General features: G+C 46.8%; 1 protein-coding gene across 1 annotated transcript; it reads left to right on the forward strand.

Annotated features, from left to right (window-relative positions):
• The first annotated feature begins 1,791 nt into the window (after positions 1-1,791).
• Positions 1,792-22,440, forward strand: Wnt8b (Wnt family member 8B). Its single transcript, XM_051146961.1, has 7 exons — positions 1,792-1,797; positions 3,496-3,626; positions 19,302-19,335; positions 20,005-20,143; positions 20,756-20,881; positions 21,575-21,717; positions 21,886-22,440. Exons 1-7 carry the CDS (start codon positions 1,792-1,794, stop codon positions 22,429-22,431), a joined length of 1,125 nt encoding a protein of 374 aa, XP_051002918.1. The 3' UTR covers positions 22,432-22,440.
• Positions 22,441-23,864: the final 1,424 nt, after the last annotated feature.

Here is a 23,864-nt window from a genome sequence, read left to right on the forward strand (position 1 = left end):
CTAGAGCCTCTGTTGTCTTAGATAGTGACCTAAATCTGGTGTTTTTCATTTACTGCCACACTTCAGCCTTTGTCTTTTCTCACCTGGTTTCTGAAAATGGGCTAACTTGTCTCAGCCTCTGGTTCCACCTTGCTCTATGCATCTTTCATGGCCTCTGAAAAAGGAGGCCCTGACCCTCAAAACTGTATGTTGCTTAAGCAGGGAGCTGAGGGATAGTTCAGAGCTTAAGAACACTTCCTGCTTGTCCAGAGGCCCAGGTTGGCGTCCAGAATTCCTGTCTGGTGGCTCACAATCACTTGTAATTCCACTTTGGGGGGGATCTGGCACCCTCTTGTGGTCTCTGCTAACATTCTCCAGCATGTGCAAAAATACCACCCCCATGCATACAAATGAATAAATAACAAAATTAAAAGGTGTGTGTGTGTATGTGTATATGTGTGTGTATATGTGTATGTGTGTATGTGTGTGTGTCTGTGTGTATGTGTGTATATGTGTATGTATGTGGATGTGTGTGGATGTGTGTGCATGTGTGTGCATGTGTGTACTTCTCCTGGTTTCCAGTGTCTCAGTGATGATGAACTCCAAACTCAACACAGGGCCCCTCCACACCTCCACCCTACCGAATGTCCCAGCCTATTCCTACACTGCACACATGTCAGTCACAGTGGCTGTTGTCTCACTGATCTTATTCCCTTTCTACAACGCCTGCTTCTTTGTCACTGTCATAGAGGCCATAATCATTTTTCCCCCTCTTAGATTCATTCAAGTATTTGCGTCTTCTAGACAGACATTCTGCCGTGCCTCTCTGCTCCTTTAGGGAACCAATTCCACTCTCCCTTGCTCTCCAGGTAATCTCTTCTTTGGATTTACATTTGTTTGTGTTTCTTTTTGGTTTTGAGATAGAGTCTATGTGGGCCAAGCTGATCTTGAACTGGAGCTCCACCCCCATTTGTGCACCTGAGCTCCCTGGCTCTCTGGTTAGGAGGGCTCGCTGAGCAATCAGGTAGACCACAGTGTGGATCCCACATAAAAGTCTGCAAATACCCATGGCTGCAAATACCCTCTTTTGGCGTGCACACGCGCGCACACACACACACACACACACACACACACACACACTGATAAAGAAAATAAATCTAAGCTAATAAGTAGGGTCCCCAGCATGGTGGCACATACCTTTAATCCTAGTTTTCTGGAGACATTTTAAAGCAGCCCCTCGACCTGGGAATGATGAGAGGATTTTTGTTTTTGTTTGTTTTTGTTTTTGTTTTTTGAGACAGGGTTTCTCTATATAACAGTCCTGGCTGTCCTGGACTCGCTTTTGTAGACCAGGCTGACCTTGAACTCACACTGATCTGCCTGCCTCTGCCTCCCAAATGCTGGGATTAAAGGCGTACACCACCACGCCCAGCTGATGAGAGGATTTTATGGGGTTATAAAGTTGGAACAAAAGTACAAAGGGTCTCATACCTTTATTGATAATCTATTGTATCTAATCCACCGAGCTGGGACCCAGCTCTAGCTCAATAAATGGATGCCTTTTATTCTTCTATGCCAAACTGATTGAAGCAGCAATACTGAAATGAATTGAAAAGTTACCAAACCCTTTATTAGAATGAAAACAAGCTGCATGTTCAGCAAAATAAGACTGCTTACACAATTGACAGTTTATATGAATTAAACTGTCTTAAAACACAAACGTACAGAGCCTGTTCTCAAATACCCAGCAAAATAACACTATTTGCCTGGGTTGGTGGCTTGGACCTGTAACTCTGTGCTGAGGAGGCTGAGATGAAGGTGAGGAGAGTTCAAGGGTAGCCTGTTTGGGAGACTCTAGCTCAAAAAGAAACTAAGATTAGCTGGTTGGTGGTGGAGGACACCTTTAATCCCAGCACTCAGGAGGCAGAGGCAGGTGGATCCCTGTGAGTTCGAGGCCAGCCTGGTCTACAAAGTGAGTCCAGGACAGCCAAGGCTACATAGAGAAACTCTGTCTCAAAAAACAACAAAACAAACAAAAACAAAACAAATGAACAAAAAACCCAAGAAACTAAGATTACTTGCAAACTCAGCAATTTATACTATGCCGATATTAACACTAGGCAAGAAAAAAGAGATGTGAACCCTGGTGAGTCTGCGGCTGGCTTTCTGCATGGGGACAGGTGACACAACCAAAGTTGTTAACGACCAAGCTCAGTATGATGTTACATGAAGACCTAGTCTGGAAGTTTCCAAGTGAACGATAAATTTACCAGAATAGCAAACGCTAGACCTCTAAATCGTCCAGCCTGAGCAATACAGATAACAATTCAGCTTGATAATTCTTTGGCTTGTTGGCATCAATCTGGCCAGAGAGCTCAGGGGCAAGAGGGACGCAAATAAAAGAGAGCGCAGCCTCTGGGGAGCTGCGGAGCAAAGTGGCAGGAAGGCTCAGATAGAAGACCCAACAGTGAGTGAGGACAGAGCCCTCTGAGGAGCACCCACACTGAGGCTGAGGTGACTCTTGCCCCCTAGGGGAGCATGCAGAGCAGTGTGACCTAGAGGGACCCCCCTGGCCCCCCAGCTCCTGAGATGAGATGTTAGGGACTCTGGAGTCACCTTCATCTACTTGTTGAACTCTCCTTTATTTCAAACACACAGTGTACCTTCTCATAAAACTTTCTCTGAGTCACCCTGTGTGAGTTACAAACAGTCTGTAGCTGTGTCGTACTTCCCTCACCCACGCCTTTTCATTACCTCAGTACTATGCATAAATATAGTTCTGGTAGAAATCTTGTGTGTGTGTGTGTGTGCGCGCGCGCGCGCGCGTGTGCACGCATGCATGCCTGTGCGTGCGTACATGAGTACATACATACATGTGTGTGCATGTAATTTTCACAGTGTCTAGTACTGGGCTGAGAATGTAGCAAGTAATCAGTAAGGTACTGGTGGAAAAGCTGTCAGGATATCCACCTCCCAAAGTCCCCAAACTTTCTTTTCCTCAGCCAGCGACCCCAGATCAGAGGGCCCGTGTCTCTCCAGGACGAGAGGAAAGTTATCCCAAATGCAAATCCAGTCTCAAAGTGCTACAAAGACCCCTCTAAATCCCTCTCGGGGACCAGGCTCTCCCTGTGTGGATGCGCCTGTGTATACATACGCTTCAGTAGGGGCATGACTGTGCTGTAGTGGGCAGAGAAAAGCAAGAGACAGGCAACTCCACGCAGTGCTTGTGTGGAGGGGATTTGGCTATGTCTCCCCCTCCTTTCTTTGTCCCCATTCTCCTCGTCCTCTTCTGCATTTGTCTGGGAGGATCCTGGAGTGTTCTTTTGATCGACTCAATCTTTCTCTGGCACTTGAGTTCTGATTGGCTGAAGGACTTCGAGGGGGAAAAACTTTAATTAAGTAGATAATCTCTTCTTTGGATGTTTGGTAGCTCCATTTCACCACCCCTCAACTCTGTTTGGGATCGCTTACACGCTAAGGCAGTGGAGCTCTGAGGAGATCCCTCTACCCCTGAAGGGAAGGCTGCCCACCTCCTCTGCCCCTGAGCTTTGGAGAATTTCTCCCTCTGTTTCTCGGAAGACTATGTTTCTTAGAAAGCCTGTGTGCATCTTTCTTGTCACTTGTGTCCTCCACCTCAGCCACGCCTGGTAAGTCACCTACTTGGGCATGGGACGTGTATGGGTGTGGCATGTTGGAGAAAGCTAGCTTCCATTTCCCTAGGAGGCCTTGAGATCTGTCTAGGGGAGAGCCAGTCTATGCAGTCGGGCTTGTTCTGTAAGTGTGTGGCTAGGCTCTGCAAATCTTTAGGATTCTTGCCATTAAAGGTTGGGTTTAAAAATGAGGGACTTTGTATATTTTTTTTGTAAGTGCTTATACCACAGATTTCAAGTGATTTGGGGGAGAAACAGACAGTAGCCTGGAGCTCTAACTCCTGACCCTGCTGTGGCCAGGTGCTTCAGGGCAAGCTCCCCGTGGGCTCCCCTTGCTAGAGACAGAATGAGCCAGATCCGATTCTGCGCTTTCTGACTTTTCTTCAGAATATTCTAAGAAACTACTCATGTTAGCACTCCCTAGACTGTCTAAAGTGCGTCGGAGCTATTGGAGTTGGGTTGGTGAACAGGGTAATATTTGAGAAACGTGCGTTTCTCTACAAACATATTTAAGCTGCTCAGTGTACAGAAATCCCTAAGTTGCTCTGAGAGTCAGATGAGACGTGAGAGCGCTTTGCAAACTCAAGGACAAATGCTAGGTGTCATTCTCCTCACTCTCCAGGAAAAGCATCTGCACGTGCGCTTGGTAATAAGCAAGGATATGAGAATTATAAGGAGGCCCCACCTGGGGAATGCATGTTGCTGGGCAGTTTGGAGTTTCTCCTCAATTCAGATGCCGTCTCAGTCAACACCCCCTTACTCCCCCTGCTTAAGTTTTCACTTTGGCCATCTACTTAAGACACAAGTCCGACTGCGCCACAACTTACCCAGGAAGCCAGGATAGCAATGCCTTTGCCGGAACCTGCTTCCGGTGCTAATTGAGAGTGTATTCTTGTCGCAAATGAGCCTAGCGATCTCTATTTAAAGCGTTGATTTCAAAGTTCGCCAACTTAGCACAAGGTACTTGCAGCTAAACGTTAACGATTTGCAACACTCCTGATTATAAGCAAAATCGCCAAATAATTGGCCAGTTTTAATTGGCCTTTTAATTGAATATTTCAACATGAAAAGAGAGAAAAGGCCATCTCTGCTTCACAAGAACAAAACGACAAAAGGGCCTGGAGACTATTTCAGGGCGTTGCTACTGGTGTCTTCAGCTGATTCAATATCAGCAAAAGAGAAACACGAGACGCCTCTGCCTAGTCACCAGGGCAGTGCGAAGAATTGTTCCATTAAAAAAAAATACCTTTACTGTGTGTCTCCCTCCCTGCTGAAGGGGGTCACGCTCTCACTCTATTCCGACTTTGACACAGCCACACTGAAGGGTGGCTGCCTTGCTTGTCTGTCCAAATTCAAGGGTCTGGATTCCAAAAGAAAACAAGGGAAAAGAAATGTGAAAGTTCGTTTTAATTTAAACACAGGACTTTAGAGCTCCTCCCTGCCTGGCCTGATGTGGAGGGGGGAAATACCCAAAAGCTCCTAGGCAAGGCGCTCAGACTTTAACTGTTTCTTCCTAAAAGTCTTGATTGGAATTTAAAACACACACTTTGCCAAGGTCTTGTGTCTGAGTAACATTTGAAAAGTGACTTTTCACAATAAATATTGATGACTCCTCTAACGAAGCACTCTGGGTTTTGTGGAAGGTCGCCATCCCGTTATTGCAGGCAGAGAAATTTGACCAAGCACAGCCTTTGACATGTTTCTCGTAAATACTTCATTATCAACTTTTTATGTAAGGACCTCAAAAGCATCTAAGAAGGGACCACAATTTCTGCTCGGCTGTTCAGTTGTCGGCCGCTTGAAATTATTGTCTAAAAGAGTATGGCAGCAAACCTTCCTGGTTTTGAAAAGTGTTATTCCTCAGTAACTTGAGAAATGTTTTGGTTTTTCTTATTTTTTTTTTAATGGTTCCTTAAAACAGAATAGGGATGCACAAAACAGCCAAGGAGAGAGATAATGACTGCCTCAGTGGAACCAGATGAACTGAGGCTGTCTTCCTGATAGTTTCTCTCAGGAAGAAATAGGCATAAAATGTTTTTTCTTAACTGTTCACCCTATTTCACCCCAGCTAATATCTCATAATAGCAATGGGTGATCAGGTCCCCTGCCTCCACCTCTTCTAATCCTCTGCTGCCACCACCTAGCTGAGTATTTGTTTGTTTGTTTGTTTTTCAGTAACATTTTTATGGATATTGAAATTACATCTGATATTGAGGTGCTAGTGCCAGACTAGGAAACAAATCAATTTGGGGTGTTGCTTTTGGTGACACTGAGGATTAAACTCAGAGTCTCCTTGCACTTGGCAGTCGATTCTACCACTGAGCTATGGTACCACAGAGGGGTAAACTATTGTCAGAGAATCTTCACATGCACAGCCTCACCAAGCACTATATATAGCTAATACTATTGGTCTCTAAATACTTCTGTCACTGTTTTTAAATGGATGCTATAGAAAGTAAAATACAAATTTATTCCAGGTGTGATGGCCCATGCCTTTAATCCCAGCACTTAGGGGCCAGAGACAGGTGGATCTCTGGGAGTCTGAGCCCGGCCTGGCCTACACAGTGAGTTCTAGGACAGCCAAGGCTACACAGAGAAACTCCATCTTAAAACAACATCTGCCCAAAACAAAACAAAAAAGTACAAACTTATTTAAACATTTTGAGTTCATGATAGTTTCTTTGTTGTATTATGTGTTTCGTAGTGAGTTCTGTCCCCCCCCCCCCCAGACATGAAAAAAGGGAAGTTCAGCCAAGGGCAGGTCCATTAAGCTGGTCACATCAGCCAGGTGTGCTCTTCCTCAGAGAGCCTGGAGAGAGGCGTGAGGAGCTGCTTTGGAATCTAGGAAACAGTCTGCTAAGGTGTACGTGCAATGCCCTCACCAGCAGCATTCCTGGCCTATCAACAAGCACATGGTTCAAACCCAGCAGGGATGGAGGGGCAGCTGGGAGGTGGCCTAGCTGAGCAGCTGCATGGCAGGAAGCTGGGCTAGAGACAGGACCAGCAGTGGTCAGCTCCCACCTACTCGTCGTTTCCTCAAGAATGGCAGCCCGTGTCTCCTTTCACAATCTTTGTGTCTCCTATCATAAATGACAACAGTTATAGTAATATTATACTGATTGTAACAAAAATCATTAGATTCTGAGAAACTACACCACTTGCTTTTGTTGTGATGAGAAGGATGCTCTGAGGTACATAGTGTGTGTGCATGTGCGTGCATGTGTGTGTGTGTGTGTGTGTGTGTGTGTGTGTGTGTGTGTGTGTGTGTGTATGCGCGCACGCATGTGCATCAAAAATAATGCAGCACAGAGGAATCTCTGTTTTGGGACATTATATAGAGATAAAGAGGACTTAAGAAGGGAGGGGAAACAAAGGCCTTTTCATCCACACCGGCTTCCTTCCATGGGAAGAGACTGTTATTTCCTGTGGTTGGACGGCTGGTTCGACTCTTCTCTCTGTCAGCTGACTAGGACAATGAATAAAGTTCCTTTTTTTTTTCTGGGATTTGACGACCCTTTCCTATTTTCATCAGAAGATGGAGAGTTCATATGGCTTAGAGAGTGAGGTCCAGGCAATATTTTTTTTTAAAGAATAAACCTTTCTTTTTCCTGAAAGCATATTTTTCTCACTAAACAAAAGGTCAGGCTGGGTTAACAGCCATGGGAAACTGTGTACTTGGTTCCTATCAATTCAGTCCCCATTGCTCCCACTTGAAATGTGCCTAGTCCCCGAAGTCTCGCGAGAGAAATGAGCATCCACTGTGGACACGGACGGACCTGCAGCCTCATTATGAGGCCAACTTTTATGGTTTGTTTTTCTCAGTCTTTTCTGCAAGCCCCTGGTATCGATCGTGTCATTTCTCTCTATGCTTCTGAGGTTATAGTTTTCTCTCAGGAAAAAGAAAAAAGAAAAAAGAAAAAAGAAAAAAATCAGACTATACGGGGGCATTTAATCTCACCACTGTCTAACCACCATACCCCCAAATCCATTGTTCCAAACAGTTTGTGTTTCTGGTGTTCCCATCCCCCAGGCCAGTCAGACTCCATAAAAAGTTGATGTTAGTCTTTCTGTCAAACTCTGGGATGACATTCTTGCCTTCTCTGGGCTAGACTAAAGCCATTCCACAAAGGGAAAATGTCCCCTGCATTTAGTATCTTAATCATTTTCTGCTGTACCAAATTCCAGTCTTTTGTCTTACACTCAGTCTGAGTTCCCTACCCTGCTAATTCATGACAACAGCAAGCCAGCAGGTTGTTCATGTTGTCCTGGCTGGCATTTCTTCATCAGGGTGTCTGCGGAGCTCGAACTCCACAGCTATTGCTTCAGGGGCACTCTGATTAATTGTAAGTTTATATCATGGGCTCCTCCTCCTCCTCCTCTTCCTCTTTCATAAAAGCACAGTGAACAGGTATATAAGAAACCCCTATAATGCAGCTCCAACCAGTGTGAATTCCTGTCTACGCTGTTTTGCCTACACTTTCTGTACCATTTCCTGCTGCATATATTTCTCTGACTCTGAATCTGTCAAACATTTCAAAACAGGAAGAGGAAGGGAAGAAGACAGACATCTGAGAGATCTAGGGCCATCAAGTAGAAAGAATCTTGGGGAACAGTATACAATTACGATCATCCTTGGGGGGCAGTCAGGAATAGCCATTAACAAAAGCGAGAGCATCATTCAGATACAGGCTTGGGTGTGTTTGTGCCTTGAGCAGCAAAGGCAACGAGATGAGTGGTTGGGGCAGACTGGAGAGAGGGATGTCTCACTCTCCACTTGAATTTTGTTCTATTAGGTAGTGAAAACGGTCCTAAAATGCTGAGGACATCTGTTGGTTCTGATGCCTTGAGCTGTTCACTGGCTGGTTTAGTGGGTGGGGAGTAACTCCTGTGGTCACACGAGGTTTCTAGCATTGGAAATCAGTGGGTTTGTGTCCATCTGTGCAACAAACAAGAATCATTTCAAGTCTATTACACAGAGACCTCAGTGACAGGGTCGGGAAACATAAGCTGCCTGCACAGTGATGGCTAAGAAGCTGCCATGATGCCAGGCTTCTGGGGGGCAGTGTCCTGGACTGCCTCTCAGCAACTTTCACTTAGAGGCCAGGAAGGGGCAGCTGCTGGGTCCTTTCCCTCCTCATTTAGATGCCAAGTGCCGAGGGCTTTCCTGCAGCTTAGCTTTCTCGGTGGAGCTTGCTGCAATGCACAAAGAAGGGTGGAAACGGAGAGAGGAGAGCCCCTGGCTCTGTGAGGTCCCCTGGACTGACAGCACAATCCTTGGCAGGGAAAAAAATAACTCCTTGAAAACTGATGACTTTCTTGGGGGTGGGGTGAGGTGAAAAGAAATCCTTCTGAGCCTGTTTGGCAGAGCTTCTTGGCTTGATGCTGTCCCAAAGGCTGCCAATAATTATTTGGCAAGGGCAGGATTTGAACTGATGTGTCATTTTAGAGCATGTTTAATGCTTAACATTTTGTTTTATCCAACTGGTTTCTAAGACTTTCATCTATAGTATGTTTCAGCATCATATAGAAAATTTACATTCACAAAAATATTTTTAGACTGATTCGTAGGGCTGCAACGTGTTTTAAGAGCATTTTAAGCCATGAAGCAGCTACAAGAACATGGCCCCACTCCATGAGCTCCTGGGTTTCACCTTTAAACCCATCTTGAAAACAACAACAACAACAACAACCCTTTCCTTTGGCCACAGAATCGGCCACAATCTTGTCTGCTCTCTCTCATCTCTTCTGGTGCCCCACTGCTCCCTCAAGCTCATGCGTGCTGCTTTCCTTGCTTGAAAACATCATTCTCTGAACTCAGGCTTGTGTTCTTCACCCCCGAACAAGATCTTATCCACACTGGCTCTCCCTCATCCCTGTCTCCCATGCCCAGTGAGGGGCATGGAACCTAGGGCTTATACACTAGGCAAAGACTCCATCATTGAGCTATATTCCCAGCCCTCTTGCGATTCTTTTTCCTTCTTGATACATTTGAAAGTAGAAGGAAATTGATCTTTGACATTCTACATACTTTCTTCCCTCTAAGATCTCAGATGTCTGTACCTTCTCCTTTCTGCTCCTTTCCCCTGACTTTAACAGGTCAGTCCCCATGATTTATAGTTTTCAGAGCATAAAAATTTCAGCTCCTTGTGCAGCAGGAGGCTACTGGTTTACATACCCCTGGGCATTGTCAGAAGACAGTGAAAGAAACTTCTAGAACTCTGGGATCCAGATTAGTGGGACTCTTGCCTGTGCAGTTGTGTGTGTGTGTTTATACATGTGTGATCACATGTGTTATGAAATGCAGGGGATCATTGGGGAAATCCCAGAAGGGGCTGACTCAGCTTTCCCAGTGCCAGGCATGATATGAACTCCACTGAGAAAGAAAATTGTGAGGGAGGCCATTCTAGCTGGAGCCCCAGGCGTCTTCCTACTCTGGAGCCTTTGAACATCTTCCCTGAATGTCTCTGTGTGTCTCTGCGTAAGATCTGTAGTCCACACTCACCATCATGCCTCCTCCCCTGACTTGCCCGTAATCCCACAGTCTAAACCAATGGGAGCCTCGTGACTCCAGACTTTCTGTGTCTCTTTAAGAGATGCAATTAAAGATGAGGGACGAGCCAAAAATGTCAAAGACCTATAAGAAAATCGAAGGGAGGATGCCACAGGCCTGTAAGGACAGCAAAGGGAGACAGGACAAAAGTGAGGCAGAGGGGATTCAAACGAAAGTTCTGGCTAGTGAGTATAAAACATAAAATTCTAGGAAGTCAGCCAGGCACAGTGGCACACACCTGTAATTCCAGCACTAAGGAGGCAAAGGCAGTAGGATCGCTATGAGTTCAAGGCCAGCCTGGTCTACAAAGAGAGCCCAGGAAAGTCAAGGCTACACAGAGAAACCCTGTTTCGAAAGGACCAAAAAAAAAAAAGTTCTAGAAAGCCACCCCAAACTTGTCTTTAAAAGGCATAAGTGGGACAGAGCAAAGGAGATCAGGCCTCATCAGACATCTAAGCTGCATCAACTACTGGACTCAAAATAAGCCTGGCACAGTAGCCAGTCTGTGGGGACCTCACTGAATGAGATGCCTACACAGGAAGGGGAGTGGGAGCCAGGCACCCAAAATTAGCCCAGGGACAAGGTCCTAGTCATGCTAAGAGATGAATGCAGACAGAGTTTGTGCTTGAACATTTCTGGTCTAGGTCTGTCAGTCCCATAGTGAGGCAGCATCCTGACTATGGCTGAGAACCTGCTGACGACAAAATGGTATTGTTATACAAACTGCCAAGATGAAGAATTATCCTCACACTGGAGGGTGAGGGGGCAGTGGCTTAACTCCTGCCTACCGAGAAGTTCTAATCCATAGAGACAGGGGCTTGTAGTTGTCTCTTAACTCCCTAAGTTGGAAAAATAATGCAAACTTCTTTAAGAGAAAAAACACCAGGTAAAAAAGGCTTTGGGTGTGTGTGTGTGTGTGTGTGTGTGTGTGTGTGTGTGTGTGTGTATGCTCGTGCATGTGTGCGTGTGTGCATGTGTGCATGTGTGTGTGTGTATGCATGCGTGTGTGTGTGTGTGTGTGTGTGTGTGATTAATATTAAGGGAGGAAACATACATTCTCAAGGGAAAAACTTGGAGGCTTTCCAGGCACTGACAGAGCTGCAATGGCACTTGTATTTGAATTGCTCCAAAGTCCCTCCTCTCCTCTTCTATCTCCTTGAGAAAAACCACTGAGATGAGGCTGGTTGTGGACTAGATTCCAGTGGGTGAACCAACGGACAAGTGCGGTGCTATAGATAAAGAAAGCCTCATGAATCAAGGCGAGACTTGCCTACTGTCTAGTCTCTGAGGTTTTTCCATGGGAGAAGGTCCCTGAGCGGAGAAGCAATGGGAAAGGAGGTAAATTCAGCATGGCTCTGCTGTGAAGACCACCCACACAGCTCCAGTGAGACATACAGCCAGGGCGTGCAGCTGGATCCCAGACGGCCCTGAAATGAAGGAAGGGTGAATTAACATGACGAGCAAGTGCGGACTCAGATACTCGGGAAACTGGAAGAGAAGAACCCCCTCATTAGGGGTTGTGTTAGGGGTGCTACGGCTGAAGGTGGTGAGGTCAAGACCAAGAAGACAGGGCCTGGCTAAGCAGTTCGGCTTGGGAGCCTGTGACAGCAGAGTGACTCTAAGTGTATGGAGGACAGGGCAGGGAGATCTGACTGCTCTCCCTAATTCTTGCTGTGAAGTAACTTATAAGGATAAGGCGGCATTGGAAGAGTTTAAGAAAAATAAAAGCGCAAATTGTGGATTAAAGCCTCACTCTAGGCATGGTGACTGGAGTGCAGACGTGGTCTAGAGGCATGCCCAGGTAGCTGACATATCAAAGACTTCCAGAAGCAGAGGCAGTGAGTGAAGGACCAGAAGAAGAATGGGTGGGCCTTGGCCAGACTCAGAATCCTTCGGAACATAGCCCATCTTTGTAAACATTTCGTTGTGCTATAAAGAAGAAGGCAGGAATCAGCCACATTGTGAGGGAACCACCTGAGATACAAAGGGAGAGAGAGAAGCCAGGAACAGGAGCAGACAGTCCAACCCTACCTCAGCCAGGCACCTCAGTTTCCCAGTAGCCTATGGGAGTTGGCAAAGAGCAACTGTTTGCTTATGCCCTCCTGTTCTGGGGTACAGTGAGGCCAGATGGCTGTTTGGGAAAGATGCTGTCACCAAAGCCACCTCAGGCACCTAGGAATTTTGACAGAGCTAGACTCTACTGAGGAATTATGCTAATCTGGGAGACCCACGTATCCATGGGTGGAAACTGCCAGCTCCCAAGGTAATAACTAGCCTTACAGTCTTTTCTAGTCAGCCAATCTTTGGGTGCTTTTCCAGTGTCATTGTGGGGTTGGACGAGGCTGAACATAGACAGGCCATGTGCCAAGGCTGACTGTGCATTGCTGGTGGTGAGCAGCCCCTCGAAGTCCCCGAAGGCTGAACCCAGGAAGAGCAGCAGCAGTCACCTCAGGCTCTGTTCACACATTTTCTTTGTAAGAATGGGACTCTTTGAAATGACCACCCTTTGCAGAGCCTCTCAGGTGGCCACTACTTAGATTTGGCACATTTGGACCAAAATGTAAGCAAACCTCCTTATGACCTTTCTGTGGAAATGACAGTATGAAAATTCATACAGGAAAATTAAACCCCAGGGGGAGGGGGATAAAAGACACTTGTCCTTACTTTTAAAAACCAACGCACAATTATTTTTAGCATGTTTATAGAGAAAAATGAAACAAGAAGTGTAGCTTCCGTAAAGGTCCATATCTCCTCCCATACCATCCCCTTGTTCATTTCTACAAGAGCTTGGATGAATAGTATCGGTTATGGGGAAGATCTGGTAGTTCCCAGAACCCTTGCCCCTGTGAGCATGGAAGCTTCTAGAAGGGAAAGGTGGAGCATTGCAAGAAAAAAAAAATGTATCCAAGACCATGTGATCACTATTTGGACTTCTTTCCTGAGCTTAGGCACCAACCACTAAGTAGAATGTCACCAGGACCTCCAAAACACCCATTATGACTTTGAGGAATTAAGAGTCCTGGGTTAGAGGAAGGACTGAGGCAGGGGACATATGAGTCACATGGTAAGCAGTGTATGTCCTCAACCCCCACAAGGGGTCACATATCAGGTACTCTGCATATCATCTTTACATGACAATTCATAACAGTAGCAAAATTACAGCTACAGTAGCAACAAAATAAGTTTATGGTTGGGGGCCACCACAACATGAGGAGCTGGACTAAGGGGTCCCAGCATTAGGAACGTTGAGAACCACTGCTCTAGCGTGAGACAGTATATGTTCCAGACCCCCCCCCCCCCACTGACCTAGTGTATTATGTTGCCATGATGCGGTTTGCGTATCTGTGGAGAACAGATTCATTCTATTCTATTTTCTCTCTCTTTCTTTCTTTCTTTTCTTCTTCTTCTCCTCCTCCTCCTCCTTCTTTTTGGTTTTTCAAGGCAGAGTTTCTCTGTGTAGCTTTGGCTGTCCTGGACTCACTTTGTACACCAGGCTGGTCTCAAACTCACAGAGATCCTCCTGCCTCTGCCTCCCGAGTGCTGGGATTACAGGTATGTGCCACCACGCCCCACTCATTCTATTTTTCTCTAACTGTTGTGGCAATGGCATGGGCTTCAAGCACTAAGCTATTTACAGTAGGTTTCCTGTGCACAACAGAAACACTTGTGTTGAGTTGTTATGAAAATTTATAACATGTTACAGGCAAAACACTAGTGCCCTGACATATGTGATCATGCTAGATGTTAGTATGTGATACAAACTGCATTTTATGTTACATTATACTTGTTTGGGACAGAGTCCCATTATGGAACCCTGATTAGTCTGGGACTCACTGTGTAGACCAGGCTAGCCTCGAACTCGCAGAGATCCACTTGCCTCTGCCTCAGAGTGCTGGGATTAAAAGAATGTGCTACCATCCCTGGGACTGTGATATCACACTTTATACAGAGATACGTATATGGATTATTTATTTTATATATATATATATATATATATATGAGTAACAAAAGGAGAAGAAACAATAAAACATTTACTTGGCAGTATAATAGAAAAACTACAGTTTATGCAAACTGCCTATACCCATCCCTAATTACTAGGAAACACAATGATGATTATCATAGCCTTAAGCTGGTGCTGTGGATGTGTCTACGTTAACCACTGCATGCACGCACTTGGGGCTCCTTGCTTTCACCTTTGCTGTATGATCATCTGCTGATGCAGCCCTTGCTCATCTCAACAAGTAAGAGGGGGCGCCACTGCTGGCCCCAGATTTCTTCCTTATGTCCCCCACATCTTCTCTTTGGAGAGCATTTTAATTAAAAGACTAAGTGCTGCCTATGAACTGTCTTGAATACAAATAATATTCCAGGACAAAGATCCATCCGGGTCACGCACACTTCTAGGTTTGTAGGTTTCGGGGAGGGGACGGGGCATTGCCTTCTGGGCTGAGGATGTAAACGTTTTAGAAAGAATGAAAAAGGAGCCCCTGGGTTTGAAATCTGTGGGTTCCCCTCTGTCTCCGCTAGAATCTCCTTCATATAAACAAACTGAGATGGCAGTGGGTAGGAGCCATGGCTTTCCCCTACAAATCTTTTTGGAATCCTTTTTCTTCTGGAATTTCCAATTGGCTCTAAGGATCTTGTCATTATTTTCCCCTTCCAAATCCTTTAATTCAATCCACTTGTACAGAATGCTTTCTATGTCAAAGTAGTATATAAGGGGAGCTGGGGGGCACCAATGCGTCAGGCAAGCCATACTTAGGATCAGAAACATGGCAGTAAAAGAAAGCCAAGGCCAGCTTGGGCTAAAAAGTGAGAGTTGGTGGGAGTGGGGATCACTGTGATATTTAGGTTGGGCGGTACACACCTGTTACTCCAGTACTTAGGATGCCGTAGCAGGAGGGTTGTGAGCTCAAGGCCAGCCGTGGACTACATAGTGAGGCGCTGTCTTAGAAAAAGAGAAAAAGCAAGCGAGGGCTGGACCAAGCAGTCTCTGGATTATAAAATTAGTAACTTGATTAATAATGGTGAGGCCCTGGGTCCAATACCCACTTCAACTCCTCAAAACACTCACAGTGAGACTTCAGGGGTTACTGGTTGAAGAGCCTGGGGAGACAGCTCAGAGCGTTTACTACTCTTGCAGAGGACCCAGGTTCGATCCCCAGCACCCTTGTGGCAGCTCACATCTGCCTGTAACTCCAGTTCCAGGGACCCTGTGTCTTCTTCTAGCCTTCATGGGCTCCTGCATGCATGTTGTACACAGTCACACAGGCAAACACACATGCACATAAATATAAGCACACCAATGTTTAAACAGAAGTTCTGAGCATGCCTTTTGAGCTAGAGCTTTACCTAAGAATAAGAAAGGTTTAGATGGTGGCTTTATTGAAACTGAAATCCACACACCAGGAAACTCACTCTTTGAGGAATAAGATCCCATGGATTTTTAGTAAATCCACATACATGTGGATCCACATGTGTCCAAGCCTCAACACAATCCATTTCTGATTTTTGTCAATCCTGACAGAAAGCCCTTTTCATTGTCAGCCATGCCACAGTGTCCTCCCCTGTCCCCCTGATAACTGCTGATCTAATTTCAGTTTCCAAAGAACAGTCTTTTTTAGGGGCTGAAGAAAGGGCTCAGTGGTTAAGAGCACTGACTGCTCTTACAGAGAACCCAGGTTCAATTCCCAGCACCCACATGGTAGCTCACAACTGTCTGTAGTTCCAATTCCAGGGGTTCTGGCACCTTCACAGACATAGACGCAGTCAAAACACCAATGCACATTAAAAACTTTTAAAAGTAAATATCTTAAAAACTCACAGTAGTCTTTTCTGGATGTTTCTGGTAAAATCAAGAGCAAGAAGAGTTCATATGGTTCTTGGTCTTTCTCTTAGAGCGATGCTCATCTCTGTTGGCGCATATGCGGTATTTCATTTACTTTTATGGTCAGATAACATTCTATCATGGATATACCAGATTGCGGCCACTCATTCATTAGCTGCTAGACATTTGGGCAGTTTTAGGTTTTGGATATTCTAATTAATATTGCTATAAACACAGTGGACACGTTTTGTTGAGTATGTCTCCTTGGGGTAGAACTTCAGTGTTGTAGTTAACCTGTGGAGGAGTTGCTAAACAATTTTTCAAAAGTGCATGCACTCTTTTACAATCTAACTGGCAACACATGAGCATCCTGGCTGCTTTGAGTTTTTAATCATAACTAAGCCTACCCTGCTTTGGTGCTTACCAGGAGGACACAGTCTTTTTAAGATGTTGGATATTTTACATAAAGGTAAAGCAGTCAGGTGGACCAGGTGTATCTACGAATAGCAACATAACCGTGGGAATGCTGGCCAATTAAGGCCCGCAGTCTCGTCACGTGACAGATGTCCAGTTAAACCCGCCGTTTTAACTGGCTCAGCTGACAAGCATGTAACACAGGACTTTTCATGCTATAGGCTCTCTAGGAAAGGAATATCCTCCAGGCTCTGCTCCTTACCCCCACACTGTCCTGCCTTAGGCCCTTCCTTAAAGAGAATCTAGTCCAGCTTGCCAAAGCTTTATTTGCTGTCACTCACATTTTGTTTTGCTCCATCTTCTTTCCCAGTAATGTCTGTCCTGTCATTTGGTGACTATTCTGTCTGGTCTGGTAACGTCTAGCTTGCAAGTTATTCCGAATGTAAAGATTGCTCTTTTGTGACAGGGTAAGCTCCTTGACCTTTCTGATGTCTCTGGCACAAGGCTTTAAGGATCAGAAACTTATCTCCGAACCTAGCATGGCTTTGACAACTGGGAACTCATCCAAGCTGTCTTGAACTTCTTTGTGAGTTCTTTGATTCCGCCCCCACAGTACAGTGCAGCTTCGTTTGAGTTGACCTAGCTCTGTCCGTCGAGCTCTAATAGGCAGGCCATCCTTTTGCTCGATTTTGTAGACATCTGTGGTTTTCTGTTTGTTTGGTTGGTTTGCTCTTGCGTCCGGCTAGGCTCATGAATCTTAATAGCCACAACCATCGTCCCATTCCAAATTCATGGCAAATCAGCGACCTGTTATTAGCCACACTACTTTGTTTTTAGCTCTATAATTACATTATTTCAACACTGTTACATGGATCTGATCCTTTCTAGTTTGGTGAGTGTTTAAATTGTATCTTCAGCATTTTTTACCTTTTTTTGAGAGAAAGTCTCATAAATTGACCAGGCTGAGCTAGAACTTGCTCTGTAGCTCCTGCACACCTTTAGCCTGAGATCCTCCTTTCCTCTGCCTCACAGGTGGTGACCATGACAGGCGGGCACCACCAGATCCAGCAATAGGTATTCTCTTGAAATTGACTGGTTTGGGGGTGTGTATGTGTGGTGTATGTGCGGGTGTGTTCATCTGTGTGGCACTGCTTGTGTAAATGCACATAAGGCTAGAAGTTGATATTAGGTGTCTCTTTTGCTCTCCATCTTATATAGTGAGGCAGGCTCTCTCATTCGAACCCAGAGCTCACTGGATCATTTAGCTAGCTAGTCAGCAGTCACACACATGACTGAGCTGTCACTGCAGCCTGGGACTGACAATATCTAATTTCCTGTGGTTCATCCAAGTAACTGCACTCACTGTTTTTTATTCATTCTTTTTATTGCCGAGTCGTATTCCATGGTTCGAATCGCCAGTTTGGGGGTTTGGGTTTTTGTTTTTATACTTGGTGATTTTTGTTGTTATTGTAAGTATTTTTATTCATGTCGCAGTGTTAAGGCTTGAACTCAGCAGCCTTGTGTGTGATAAGCAAGACTATATGTTTTTGTTTGTTGGTTTGAGACCGTCTCAAGTAGTCCAGGCTGGTTTGGAACTAGCTATGCTGAGGATGCTGGCCTTGAATTCCTGACCTCCTGCTGCCTCTGTGAAAGTGCTAGGATTACAAACATGCACCATGAAGGCCAGCAAAGGCTACAGTTTTAAGTTTCACACTCAGTTCACACACACATACACACACCACTCCTAAGCTAAAAAGTCTTCATTCCTCCATTCCTCTGGGATAAAGACTGAAGAGCAAAGCCACTGGACCATCCAGCAGGCCTACTTTCAATCTGAAGAAACAGAGACCAGGCTACTTTTTCAGATTCAGCTTTATTTTGGGCATTCATTCGGTATTTCAATTACCGACAGCCTGGGCAGATATTCCACTGTTCGCCTGTTCCTAATTAGATGGGCATCTGTCTACAGTTCCGTGGAGACGGATACGCCTGGCTTCAGATCCTACTTCCACAGCTATCAGCTGAGTGATCCTGAACATGTAGTTAGCTGCCTCCTCTTAGACTCTCTTGGACAAAACAGAGATAATAATGTTTGGGGGCAGAAATGATTACAAAGAACTACATGTGAGATACTGTATAGTATCTGATACCCAGAGTTAACACTAGCTCCGTTTCTATTTGAAAGCTACAACTTTATGTTTTTTTATGGTGTTGGGAATTACAACTGACTTTAAAATTCTGAAGAGGTAGGGATGTATGGTTCAGTGGTTAAGTGCACGGACGGGTTGCTCTTTCAGAGGACATGGGTACAGTTCCTTGCATTCACAGGCTGTCTCACAATTGTTAACTCCAGTCCAGGGGGAATCTGGCATCTCTTCTGGGCTCCTCAGGTACATGGTGTGCACACAGCCAGCCAGCCAGCCAGCCAGCCACCCATACACTTAAAATAATTTTTTTTTAATGGAAAGAAATATACTACTTTAAACTTAGTCTTTTTCTTAACTAAATGGGCTATCTTTAAATTTTTTAAAAATTATTTTGGGGGGGTATGCACATGTGTTGGAGCCAGCACACACATTATAGCATGTAATAGGGGCCAGAGGACCCTTGCAGGAGCTGTTTCTCTTCTACTATGTGGGCTCCTGGGATCAAACTCAAGTTATGAGGTTTGGCAGCAGGCACATTTACCCACTGGGTCATCCATCTTGCTGGCCCTGAGCAGGTGCTCGCTATTGGCCTTTTGACAAAGTGTAATGTTTCCTATGAAAATGAAATTTCCCTTTCTTTCTCTCAATGATATTGTGGAAATAATCTCTGTGACTCTCGGGAGCAGAAACAAACCGATGTCTCTCCACTGCACTCTGCTTTTTCTTTCTTCTAGGTCAGTGAACAATTTTCTGATGACTGGTCCAAAGGTAAGGAAAAGATCTTTGATTAACTCGGATGTCACTAGTCTTAACTTGTTGGCTGAAGATAACACATGCTGACTTCATTATATTTACAATTTCCATTATGTTGTAGTATATAGCACAGATAGGGACTTGCCCAAAGCCACTTAGCACATGGTCAAAGCCCAGATGAGAACTTGAGTATATTGCTACTACATTTATGGCTTGAATCTCCAGAGCCAGAAAAGTCACCGGCTTTGACAGTTGTAATCCCACATCCTTGTGTGTGCAAGCCCTCTCATATGCAGGAACTGCACTACATGGCTGCCACACAAAAGGTTTTCCCAAAACACCAATCCTTAGCTAGTAGTGGGGTGCAAACACTGGAAATTCCAAGAACTGTGTAACTTGGCTCATTTTGGAGAGACAGTTTAGCTTAATGAATAAAGACTGGTGGGAACTGGAGTTTGATAGAAACCAAATTCAACTTCTTCCTTTGCCATCTGCTAACTGAGGCCCCAGGCAAAGCACTTCTCCCCAAGCCTGGGTTTCCCGACCTACCCGATGGTCCTTATCCACAAGGATGCTGACACTGTATGAGATGGCTGGGAGAGCAGACAGTAAGAGAGATGCTCGGCCAGTGTGGGGCAAATGTCTCCTATGCTGAGGCTAAATTTTGAGCCTATATTTCTGTAGGCTTACCTGGTCTACTCCAGCAGCGTGGCAGCTGGCGCCCAGAGTGGTATTGAAGAATGTAAATATCAGTTTGCTTGGGACCGCTGGAACTGCCCAGAGAGGGCTCTACAGCTGTCCAGCCACGGTGGACTTCGTAGTGGTAAGCAGAGCCTGGCCCCCTCCTCTTCATCCTCTATTTTCACTCAGTCCCTTTGCTCAGGACATTACTCTCTTCTGAGATCTTCTCTTTTCCTTCTCTGGCCCTTGTTTCTTATCTATATTTTCTTTCCTTCGCTTCCTTCTTTCCTTCTCCCTCTCTCCTTCCCTCCCTCACTGTTCAATACCCTCTGCCTCATCTCCAGTCCCGTGCTGCCTTTGGCTGCCCAGTTGGAAAAAGGCTTCCTCGCCATCTAAATAATACCAAGATGTAGGTTAGGGCCATAAATCCTCACATTGCTTAGTGCCTCCTTGCAGCAGGCATAGAGAGCGGTGCTGAGCCAGGAGATGTTTAGAGACCAGGCTACCATAGAAACGATAAACAAGGTGAAGGCTGCCCATTCGAGGAGCTTTTGAAGACTGACTGCATGGTTTCCAAACTTCAGTGTGTGGCTTGAAAAGGCGGGAGGGGAGGAGGATGGAGTTGAGGCTAGGCACGGATAGGCTAGGGCTGGGAGGGGCAGGTGTGATGGAGGCCCCCAGCGAAAGTAGCACGTGGCATTTCTTGGGGCTGCAACCTCTTCTTCTAACTCTTGAGGGACTTTGGCTCCCCCAGCTAACCGGGAGACAGCGTTTGTACATGCCATCAGTTCCGCTGGAGTTATGTACACCCTGACGAGAAACTGCAGCCTTGGCGATTTTGACAACTGTGGCTGCGATGACTCCCGAAATGGACAACTGGGTGAGTAGAAATGTGGAAATGAGGAGCAGGCAGGCGGGCCGTTCATGTACACAGCAGAAGACATGGTGGGAAGTTGGGGGTACACTTGTGTTCTTCTAACCGCGAGGAAAGTGATGCTGAAGGAGCCAGATCCAGCACACACACTACAGTGACAACCCTGCCCAGAGGCAGGTTAGGGCCTTGTTCTCCCAGATGGATTTCCTCAACTTAAACACACAATAACAGAGTAGTAGTGTGCAGACTCAATCATCTGGCCCTGGGGCAGGGGAGGGGCTTCCTTTCCTTGTTTCTTTGTCCCCTGTTCCTCCCTGGTCCCACGGTTTTCCACTGCCTTCCTGACTTCGTTTCTCTATATTACCTCAGTTAGGTCCCTCTTTCTTTGTCAAAGGCTGAGCTCTTGTCCCTTTGCAGACTTCAACCTCCAGCCCGCCAGACACGTGCGCTCTCCTACAGAGGAGCACCGGACATGTAGGCCTGCGCAAGGGATTGGCTCAGACTGAATAAGGGCAGAAAAGGCGGCAAAAACAAAGCAAGATTGAAACCAATCCAGAAACAGGGCACTCCTCCGACATTAACCCTTTCCCACCCTACCCCCCACCGGGGAGTCTCCTCCACACACCCACCCCACCCAACTAGACACATGACCCCAGGATGCTTTGGACTCAATGGCTTTTCCTGCCCCTGCCTTTTCAGGAGGCCAAGGCTGGCTCTGGGGAGGCTGCAGTGACAACGTGGGCTTCGGAGAGGCAATTTCCAAGCAGTTTGTGGATGCGCTGGAGACAGGACAAGATGCCCGGGCAGCCATGAATCTGCACAACAACGAAGCTGGCCGCAAGGTGAGTTCCTGAGTTCCGTAGCCTTTTGCACAAGGCTGCTGGCTCTATTCGCTACCTGGTCCAACAGTTGGGTTCCTTAACAGATCCTACCCAGTCGGTTGGCCACTCATTAGCTAGGCGCCTTGCAACTCCTCTGGCCCGGCTGCTTACGCGCAGCTCTCTCCCCAGGCGGTCAAGGGCACCATGAAACGCACGTGTAAGTGCCACGGCGTGTCTGGCAGCTGCACCACGCAGACCTGCTGGTTGCAGCTGCCGGAGTTCCGGGAGGTAGGCGCGCACCTGAAGGAGAAATATCATGCGGCGCTCAAGGTGGACCTGCTACAGGGTGCGAGCAACAGCGCGGCGGGTCGTGGGGCCATCGCCGACACTTTCCGCTCCATCTCCACGCGCGAGCTGGTGCACCTGGAGGACTCCCCAGACTACTGCCTGGAGAATAAGACCCTGGGGCTGCTAGGCACGGAGGGCCGAGAGTGCCTGCGGCGCGGGCGCGCCCTGGGCCGCTGGGAGCGCCGCAGCTGCCGCCGGCTGTGTGGGGACTGCGGGCTGGCGGTGGAGGAACGCCGCGCCGAGACAGTGTCCAGCTGCAACTGCAAGTTTCACTGGTGCTGCGCGGTCCGCTGCGAGCAATGCCGCCGGCGCGTCACCAAGTACTTCTGCAGCCGCGCTGAGCGGCCGCCGAGAGGCGCTGCGCACAAACCCGGCAAGAAACCCTAAGGGTACCCTCCTGACCCCCTCCCTGTACGTCTTTGGCTTCGTTTAGAGACCCTGGACGAGGAGGAAGCCAGAATGGGGACCTCACGCTCCCTAGCCCAGGGGGAAGGCCGTGCGCCACTTTCCAAACATTTCCTGGATTCATCCGCGTGGTCTTTGTAGCTCACTCGTAGGTCTCAAAATTGTTATAAAACTCTACAAGTTGTTCCTGAGAAAAGGACGAAAACAGGCGGGTCTGTTCACCTCACCCTACCCTACTTTGGAGCCCAGCTGTTGTAATGCTGGACCTAGCTTATCAGGCCTAGGAAGGACCCCTCTCAGATAGATACGCAGAGACCAGGTAAAGACGCCGGCCTTCTCTTGCCCACCACAGCTGCACCTGCCTCCTGCGAGCCTCCGCACCCTCAGTGATTAGACTCCCTGCTGTTGACTCTTCGGGAATCTAAATGTTGTCTTCTCATTTCCCTACTTGCCCTGGAAAAACCAACAGCAACTACAAAACAAAAACCGGGAACAAGTACACCTTTGAATATGGGGTAAGAGGGAACCCCAGAATCCAACTTGCATACCAAATGCGTTATTCCTCCGTGACACCAGTCACTGACAGACTTCATCAGCTGAGCAGTGACCTTCCTAAACACCAAAGATACTCCAGGCACTCCCAAGGGGTCTCAGAGCGCAGAGGTCGGCAGTGGTCAGGTGACAATCATTTTCTGCTCACAGCAGCCATCTATACTTTGTTTTCTTCTCCACAGGTGCTTTGAGCCTCTGAGCCAAAACTGGTAAATGAAGCCGATTTTGGGATCTGTACCTCTAACCAACCCCCCTGGTTCTCAGATAGGCAGGATTCAGAACAATGGATACTTTCCTTGCTTAGTAACACCCCACTCACCCCCTCCCTCCGTCTCCACGACACCCCACTCACTACTTCCCGCCCCCTGCCACCAACAACCCCCACCGCTCCCGCCCCCACACTGTGAAACTGTTGCTATTAGGGTGTTCAGAATCCTGACCCTTTTAGTTTACAGCAGCCACTGATATGTGCCTCTTTCCTCAGGTCCTGAGCTCACTGGGCTGGAGAGGGGAAGCAGAGTAGAAATTTAAAGTCTAAACTTTCTCCTCCCTCCCACTTTGGCAGGATACCATCTCCCTGTAGCCTTCCCTGATGGCCTAAGTAGTTAGCTTGATTTGACTGAGGCTAATCTGCCTGGGATTAGTAAATCATCCACATAAACCTTCCCCCAGTGCCTTTCCTTGCAAGCTCAGAGCTCAAGACTTCTGAGCCCGGGGTTCCTTTTTTGGAGAGGGGCAGCCCATGAGGATCTGGCAACAGAAGAGCCAGTTGAGGCCAGACCTTCCCCATAGCTGCCCCTTGTCCCAGGCTAGTCCTGGGTGTGGGTGTCTGCAGCACTGCTGGAGCAGAGCCAGCCAACTTC

This window comes from Acomys russatus, chromosome 5 (genome assembly GCF_903995435.1).
Source record: "Acomys russatus chromosome 5, mAcoRus1.1, whole genome shotgun sequence".
NCBI lineage: Eukaryota > Metazoa > Chordata > Mammalia > Rodentia > Muridae > Acomys > Acomys russatus.